At 33.1% G+C, this 9,362-nt stretch overlaps 1 protein-coding gene across 1 annotated transcript; it reads left to right on the top strand.

Moving 5' to 3' along the window:
- The first annotated feature begins 765 nt into the window (after positions 1-765).
- Positions 766-2,604, top strand: LOC105127419 (LOB domain-containing protein 1-like). The gene is made up of 2 exons (XM_011028698.1): positions 766-1,161; positions 1,949-2,604. Exons 1-2 carry the CDS (start codon positions 835-837, stop codon positions 2,270-2,272), a joined length of 651 nt encoding a protein of 216 aa, XP_011027000.1. The 5' UTR covers positions 766-834; the 3' UTR covers positions 2,273-2,604.
- The last annotated feature ends 6,758 nt before the right edge of the window (positions 2,605-9,362 follow it).

The following is a 9,362-nucleotide window of genomic DNA, read 5'->3' as shown; positions in this document are numbered from 1 at the left end:
CTTCTGTAGTGTATGATTAATCACTGTTTGTTTATGCGGTTTAGCCTTGTTTTTTTAATTTTTTTAAATAAAAATCATTTTGAAAAACAACTCTACTACAATATTAAAACACCACTTAATACTAATAAAAATACTAATATATATCTTCTTTAATATTTTAATTTTCACATTCCCAGCAAATATTAAGACTTGTTAAAAAATCTATTGATTTTCTTTCTAGAAAATGCAATATATACATATATAAATTACTAACAGAATTAAAATGACAAAAATTCAAGGTTCGGCATAATTAATTTGTATGTTACGTTGAAAACAAAATTAAGTGTTCGTGTAATTCAAGGTCACGTATGCAACTAGAAAATTGATAATTCACAGCCATCACTGAAAGAAACTTCTCTGAATTAATTTTGGCAGTACTGTATGACTCTTCCTAAGCTGTCCTGCCCTAGACGAGTTGCCTTCCAACTAAAGACATGTTACGACTAGATCAAAAAAGAAAAGAAAATGTAGTGTTTTGTAAGGACCAAAAAAGTCCATATACCATTTTATTTTTAAATAATAAATACTTATTTTAAAAATAAATTTATTTTATATTTATATTCTTGCACCTTTTATTACGGACACTGTTAAACTAACCAAACGCAAAGTGTAGCTGTTTCAAATTGTGACATCATTAAAAGATTAATGACATAAGCTTGACATCATTAAAATAAATACTTTCTTTCTCTATATATTCCCTCCTTTTGGTTTCTGTGAAGTATACTCGCAAAGCAGCAACAATTAGCTCCTCCATTTCCCATCTCCACATCTCTCTCTCTCTCTCTCTGATCAAATATGGATATGTCTGCAGCAATATCTCCAATCAATGTTCCTTCTCAATTCTCCTACTCTCCATCTTCTTCTTCACCACCTTCTTCTCATCATTCATCTCCGACTACTTTTCCTTCTCCTTCAAAGTCTTCTCCAAATCTTACTCCACCTTCAGCTGCCACTCCCCTCCCTCCTCCGGCTGTTGTTAGCCCTTGTGCTGCCTGCAAAATCCTTCGCCGGCGTTGCGTTGACAAGTGTGTTTTAGCTCCTTATTTTCCTCCTTCTGAGCCATACAAGTTCACCATTGCTCATAGGGTCTTTGGAGCCAGCAACATCATCAAGTTTTTGCAGGTACCGTAAGATATTCTTTGGTTCCATCAGTTTCCTTACAAGACAAGTAGCCTTCCTCCATAATATTTGAATTTAAGAGATTTGAACATTAATAGAAATTTTTTTAATGTCTTTTCATCCTTTTTTTCGTCCAATATTCAGACAGAAATGTAGAAGCACAATGCAGTTCTTCAGGTTTGACTTGAAACAATTTTTCCAAAAATTGATTTTTTTTCGACCGGTATGATATTTTTTTAAAGAAAAAGTTCGATAGTGGACATTTGAGGGCCTTTAGATTTTTAAATGGTTTTAACTTTCTTTTTTTCTCTCCAACCATTGTTTGCATTCTCTAAACAAAAGCAAAGCAGCTAGCTGCAGTTCTGCTGCACCTGCTTTATGGAAAAAAAATGATCATGAGAGGTTGAATTGGGGAATGACTATTGCCAGACAGAACCAAAAGAAAAAGAGAGGAGGGTATGGACAATTAGTTATCAGCATTATGCACAAAGAAGTCAAAACCAAAAAAAGGTGTCCATAATAGATCGAGGTCAATTGATTTGCTAGCTACTTCTTCCCACGGCATTTGTTTGTATTTATTGGCAAGTCATTCCACACCACAACTTGCACATGGGTGCAAATACGCATCACCCACCCCCAAAGGGCAAGTTTGGGATTCCATGTCAAGGTCAACATATTGTCATGTTAGGAATCACATCAGATCGATTTTTGCTTAAAACATTGCAGGGACCGCTTTCATGATTCAATTTTGAAAACTGATCAGTACTGTTACCAATGTGAAAAACTGCAGGAACTGCCAGAGTCCCAGAGAGCAGATGCAGTAAGCAGCATGGTTTATGAAGCAAATGCGAGGATCAGAGACCCGGTTTATGGCTGTGCTGGTGCAATTTCCCAGCTTCAAAAACAAGTTAGTGACCTCCAAGCACAACTAGCCAAGGCACAAGCTGAGGTGGTGAACATGCAATGCCAGCAAGCCAATTTAGTCGCTTTACTCTGCATGGAAATGACACAGTCTCAACAAGAACCCATCTTGCAACAACACCAATACGTTGACACAAGCTGCTTTCTTGACGAGAACAACTTGGGCACATCATGGGAACCTCTTTGGACATGATGATCTACTATGCCAATTACTTATGCCCTCAAGATGGGGCAGGCACGGGACATCGAAAAACATACTCATTAAGAAAAAATTAAATAAAGTAACCATATTAGGTTTGGTAGATATGTGTCATGATGAATTTCTGTTTAGCCATGTTGACGAAACGGACTGTTATTGATGGGTCTTTCTGACACCTGTAATGTTAGGAGAAAAAGGAGGGAAACCATTGAAAAGAAAAGAGAGAGAGAGAATTAAGGAGATCGATTGGTGCTAATTGTTGAGTCAGATTAAAGAAGTTTATATATCGGTGACCTAATTTTCTAATACATATTGTTTGTTCATGAGTTCCTTGTCAACCTTGCACTTGACCTTTTTCTTGCTTCGATCTTCTTGCTACTGCTGGAATACTGAAAACACTAGCTATTGGTGGATCTACTGATCCATCATTCAAAAGTATTTCAAATCCATGTTTTGCCCTTTATCCCATAAAGTGGGAGGACGATCATGCCACTTCCCTTGGAAGTGTAGCATCTGGGAGCTAAAGAAAGAGAAATTCCCAAGTAAATATGTTCATGCATTATGATCAGTATAACGGACCTTATTTTAATAGTAAATAGTCAAATACTAAAATCACAACCAAACTAATTAATACATGAAGAGTTAATAGATCGAATTATTTTATAGTATTTAGTTTTCATAATTAAGAAATTATGATAATTTAATTAATGGTGAATATTTCAGTGACTTCAACTTTCTTAATATCCGAGTTTCTCTTTCACATTAACAGGCTGTAAACTACAATTAACTCTCACGCAGATTTCATGATAGAGAATTTCCTTGTAATTGTCAAATGAACATAATATTGTGCTCTGAAAAAAAATCCAGGTAAGAAAATTTTTATACATTTTAAGCAGGAAATTAAAAACTAATACAGTGAATTTCAAAATCCAAACCCTATTTATGAACAAATTAAAAGGATACATCTAGCTAGGTGGCTGGTTGACTAACTACATGAAACTCATTTCCTAAGTGTGAAATTTTGTTTATTTACTAAAAAATAGTTGTTTTTTGAAACAGTTTTCTTGAAAAATATATTTCTAGAAAATAAATTATTTTTTAATATTTAATAGTGTTATGAAAAATAAGTTAAAATATATTTTTTAATATTTGGTCATGTTATGAAAAATAAACTGTAAAATAAATAACAATCAAAATAATATTAAAAATTAAATCTAACAGATAAAAAAGTTGAAAGATTATGGAATTAAAAAAATTAATTATATTTTTATAAATTATTTTAAATAAAATAAATATTAGTAAAAAGAATAAGAATCAAATCTGATTGATAGAAAATCTCAATTAAAATAATGATAAGAGAAAAGTAAATAACAATCATAAAAATAAAGATTAAAATTGATATAAAAAAAAATTAAATTAAATTTTAAAGAATAAAATTCAAAAAAATATATATGAAAAATCTAAAGTTTTAGAATCAAATTTGATATAATTAACAACTAATATGATATTTCTAAATTTTTTATAATTTTTAAAAAGTATTTTCTATTCAAAATATAAATTTTTTTAAAATTCAAATTAAAGTTTTATTTGTTTAAAAAATATTTTTTATTGATTAACTTTAATAATACAAAAAAAATAAATTATTTTTAAAAAAATCAATTTTCGTTAAAGCTTGAGAAGGACATGGAACACGTACCAGGCTCTAGAACTTTTTTCACTTTAATCATGTCACGTGCGCCCCACATGCGTGTTGTGATTTATAAGCAAAAGAACATATCGTCAGCATCTCCAGACAGTTCATTCTTTATCTTTTTCTCTGACATTTTTTGTGTTCTACGCCAGCGGCAGAATCTTTTTTTTTTTTCCTCTTCTTTTTTGACAGATGGATAATAATGCAGCTGCCTGGGGTACTTCCCCGGTTCAAATTACCTCCGAAAGAAAATAAAGAAGTTCAAGATGCAAAATTGTGAACCACTCCAAATCATGCATCCATTTTCACTATAATGACAAACTTTCTGTTCATATGAAGCTTGCTTTTCTTACCCGGGGATAACAATAATCAATCTAATTTCGATATGTGTGTGTGTGTAGTCCAAGTCACATATGGACCTTTCGGGCAATATCTGTACGGTCTTGAAGGGGCAAGAACAGTTATTTCAAGATTTTCATTAATGGTTCGTGCAGTACCGACGATGGCTTAAAAGCTCCTCGAGGAAAAGAAAAGAAAGCCCTGGGATGCATTCATCTTACATCAAGCAAATGTAAAAGTGTCAAAATGTGTATGCCTCTTGATCCGAGGATTAATATATAGTTAGTTAGATGATCATGATCATGATCATGCTTATTTCTCTGTGTCCATGTCGTCAAGCTGAAAAACAGAAGAGCTTAAGATCACCAGTCGAGATTATTTTGCATTTTACTGATCGAACTTAATTAATCCGAATGCACAGCGTAGTGAAGGGGGCAGTGCCATGTCGATTTCAAACTAGAAATGTGTCTAGAGTGGTTATACTAAGTCTACATATTGAATTCTAGATTAGATAGAAGTCATCGATGATCAGCTGATTTTAGACGCAAGAAATGTTCTTGATGTAGCAACTCATCAATCAGCGTTTTTTTCTTTTCTTTTTTATAAATTAAAAATGGAACATAGCTTATTAAATAGGACAATGATTTTGGACCACTTAACAGCAAACTTGTTTACCAGAACAAAATTCAAACTTCTATATATATATATATATATATATATTGTTGTCTACATGGATTAATTGTTGGAATAAGTTAGTTACTAGAAATGAAATTAATTGCGTTCATGACCCGAGATGAGAATGCATTTAATTATAATCTTCAACGAAAATGTTGTCTTTGTTTTTTCTTCACGAGTCAAACTTCGTGCTTGTATAATTTTCAGCTGAACAGATCCTCAGGATTGCCCAGCCCAGCAAGCAAGCCGCAAGAAATTCTCATGTTTACACATTTGATTAATGAGTTAGTATTCAGGACGACGGTGATACCTTAACCTCCTCTGCAGCCAACCAGATTTAATCTCTCGGGTCATAAAACCACTCTAGAAATCAAGGCAATTGATCTCTTGGAGATGGAGTATCAAACAAGTGCCGTGTGAACGATGAAGGGAAGTAAATCCTTTCAAGCGCCAAGCCATAAGTTGATGCAATGGACAAAACCACATTACCACTTGTTCTCCCTTCCAAGTCATCAAAATTGGCTGCATGCGCTATAACCTGAAATGGCGTCAGGTTTTTGCTTTACTTGAACCGATACACATTAGACTAGACTGCAAATGTAGGCTATGAGTCAAGATTTATTCTTGTTCGGTCTTGAGGTTTTTGTTTTCTTGCAGGCCAGACCAGATACTCTGCATATGAAAATTCCAGCTATTTTTCTTATTACCATACTAATTCGATCCATAATTATCGCATGGTAAATTACTATCGTCTAATGTTCGAGAATAGCACATAACCTTGGAAAAACACAGGAATTAACAACACACATACATGACTAACGCTGGAGAATTCGACGACCTTTCCAAATTCTCTACAATATTTTGCATTTTTTTTCTTTCAATATCATTATCAGTCTAGTTTATCCTCGATTTTCCCGGGAACGGCTGGTGTATATAATGATGTATCTGGTGACTGGAGCCTCGCAAATCAGTCACGATCATCTTTGGAAAAGAACCGACTCTATAAGAAAATAAAAGGAGCAATAAAGAGCAGCTAAATCAAACTCTTAAATTAACGAGTAGCTAGCTAACCAACACCGATGAACCAACAAATTAATGTGCTTTGTCAAGAACTATTTATAATTAAAATCTTGTCCATTCTGTGTACTTTTCTTTTGCTACGTGTAATTGACTCCCGTCTCACAGATTCTCCAAATGTAAGACACAGTTGAGAGCAAGTGTGAACCCCTTGAATTATAAAGAAGAAGCTAATTTGCAGGCATTATTGATATCAGAAAGATCTTCGGTCTTCACCAGTACGTAGCTTCACAAATATTCTGCAATTAATGAACAGGAATAAAATTTGGCGGGAGATTATTAACTATTCTGCATGTAGACTCTTTTTTTTAATCAATTTCCCATTAATATTTGTTTTACGGTCTCCTAATTCGTAATCCAAATAACCATGTACGCCAAATTGATGGACGGACTCTTTAACAACGACTCAATGGCATTAAACAAAGGTCCACCATTTATAAACTAAACATTCTAGAACAGGAGAAAATAAATAAATATATATTCCAAACCAACCAACAGCATTGACGATGAAGCTAAAAGAGTTTGGCTTGGTATGCTCTTTTTTTTTTTTTTTCTCACTGAATAACAAGAGCTATGTTAAGGGCATTCTTTTTTCTTGCGTAAAACAAAGAAATTCAAACTTTGAAACCTTATAGAAAAAGAAAGGCATGCATGAGTGGTATTTGAAATAGAAACACATTAATTGGTGGTTTGAATTAATTTTCAAATAGTAGAAACAAGCAATCACATCTAATCACAATAAATTTTGATTGAAATTAAATGGTTTCAACGATGGCAACTAAATTAATTAATGACTCTTTTTGGGAAAGTCTCCTCTGAGACCCCTCTGAAGTATGAACAGAATCGGCTTGACATGTATACATGTGGCCTCACTATAAGCTTCCCATTTTAATTAAGTATATAATAGGTGCACTGGTCGCAGATTTAATAAATGCTTGGAACAAAGTTCTTGAGAGAGTGATATAATAATTAAATATTTAAGGAAGGTTTGAATATATCTAACTTGTGCAATCTTTCCTCATTGAGCTACGTTATTGTTTTCTACCTCTCGAATTTGATTAAAAGATGAGCTAATGTACCATAAAATTGGGTGCAAACTTGAGTTCTTTCATTAAAAACGTTGGCTCTGCTCTTCATTAATTTAAATTAATGTTTATTCGGCGTTCTTTCCTGACAAGGAGCTGGAAATCATTTACAGGCGCACGTAATCCGGTCTAGACCCTAGAATTAATTACTCCCAAGCAAAATTAACGACGCTGCCAAAAAGAATGTGTCATTAAGGTTTTCTTGTTCAACTGCTAGTCATGAGCCATTGCAATCACGTTCTCTCCTTGATTAAGAACGTTTAATTTGCTCAACACGTGTAGCATGAAACCTCGTATCCCGTTGAAATTGAGATTGAAGCTATTTTTTTATTAAAATTAAAAATTTTATTATTTTTATTTTAAACAGTGGTAATCCTAAGAATTTTAGCCTAGAAAGTAAAAACACTGCATGTTAATTAGAAAGGAGTTCTCTCTTCCTCTGTTTTATGTTTCTTTTTAAGCAGAGATCAAAAGTGTGTTAAATTGCATAATGACGAACCATTCTATTAATGAAAATCTTAAATCTTAACCTAACTAATTACTATGAGACTAATACCTGCTTTCCGGAGTGGAAATACACCCCCGGGATCCTTCCATATGGTATTAAGATAAAGTTATAAAAGGCATCTTTCTGATCCAGAAGTAATTACCTTGAAACAATGATAATTTCTGTAGCTCTGGACTTTGAATTATCAATAATCTTTTTGCAGGGTATTATTCCATATCATGATTTCTTTTTCTTCACCCTTCAAAACATTGTTACGTAGGCATAGTTGTCTGAACAGGCTCTTTAATGTTTCATCTTTTTTCTAGAGCAACAATCACAGCTACACATTAATTTGTACGATAGCGATACCTTGACTTTCATCGACTCGTTTTCAGGTGCATGCATACATGTGTGTGTGTGTGTGAGAGAGAGAGAGAGAGTATGAACAAGAGAAGGATAATAGTCTGAAATCTTCAGGCATGTCTTGCTCTTACGCGTTAACCCATAAATTTGTCGCGGTAGCCATGAGAACATGGTTTTCTTTGATAGAAAACGCCTCGGATTGTAAGTTGTAACCTATAATGGGAGAAAAGAACATAAAGACCAGTTTCTCCCAAGTCTGCCATTTTGACAATGCTTTGGCTAGAAGGTCGAGTTTTCACCTTACATATCAGCTTGCACGGATAACAGCGATAGGGAGCATAAACTTAACCTTTTAGGTTAAGCTTTTAACATGGAAAGTTGCTTCGGACTTGGAATTAATTAAAACTTGATATGGCAAACTCAAAGACCCTAAATTGCGTGCACTGCGTCACTGGAAAAGGATGGTTAGCATCCCTAGCTATCTAGCTATGAAAACTTGAGAAAGTCATAGACTTTACTAGATTTAGAGTTAGCATGCATCTAGGCCAACTATACTTTCACTTGCATTCTAATCAACCCATGAATTTACATGTAACTATGTATCTAACTAATTTACTAACCAAGAAACCATAAATTGCGTGATTGACACACGACTTCTGTTTTCTAATAATCCTACTTTATCTTATCAATGCCAAACTTTAACAATAGATTCGATGATAATTTTATATTAATATATAACATATTTTATCATGTTAAAGTACTTTGAGATTTAAATTAGCAGGAATCCATTATTATTTTATTCTTTACTTTTATTAATTTAAGTTCATGAACGTTTAATTATCAAAATTGATATAACATTAAAGAATTATATTAATTTTAAATAAGTTTTTAAAAATAATTTTAATTTATTTTCTAACAAGTTGAATAAATATATATTTGATAATGGATTAGGTAAAAATAAACTCTTATAATATATATATATATATATAATCCATCAATTAATTAAGGAATATTACTAGTTGCTTGACAGATAATAATGAAGCAAGTGTTGGAAATTTAATCTTACTTTGACACTTGCATTGTCTTCCATCGGATGTTTAATTATGTCCATATCCCACTGCAAGTAGTGAAGCTCCTTCTATTATCTATAGCTACAAAAAAATCACTCTATCTGTCTTCAATTCAGGGTGTTCACATCACTCCATTTGTAAAGCTCCTTCTCTGCTTCCCTCTCCTTTTCGTTCTGAACAAGGATTTATAAACTTTTAATCAGTCCCCAATTGTCTTGTATATATGGAGAATATTAATAAAACTAGAGTCAATGGTTGAAAGTGCGCCTCGAATGATACAAAGTCTGGACGGGTTAAG

The sequence above is a fragment of the Populus euphratica genome, unplaced genomic scaffold (genome assembly GCF_000495115.2).
Source record: "Populus euphratica unplaced genomic scaffold, PopEup_1.0 scaffold13.1, whole genome shotgun sequence".
NCBI lineage: Eukaryota > Viridiplantae > Streptophyta > Magnoliopsida > Malpighiales > Salicaceae > Populus > Populus euphratica.
The sequence above is the reverse complement of the archived record's forward strand: the minus strand, read 5'-3'. Positions and strand labels throughout refer to the sequence as shown.

What these genes read in the sequence shown, in the direction of transcription:
- LOC105127419 (XM_011028698.1), top strand. Translation starts at nt 835, where the DNA reads ATGGATATGTCTGCAGCAATATCTCCAATCAATGTTCCTTCTCAATTC. An exon ending in ACATCATCAAGTTTTTGCAG is followed by an intron (nt 1,162 to 1,948) that starts GTACCGTAAGAT and finishes GAAAAACTGCAG; the next exon opens with GAACTGCCAGAGTCCCAGAG.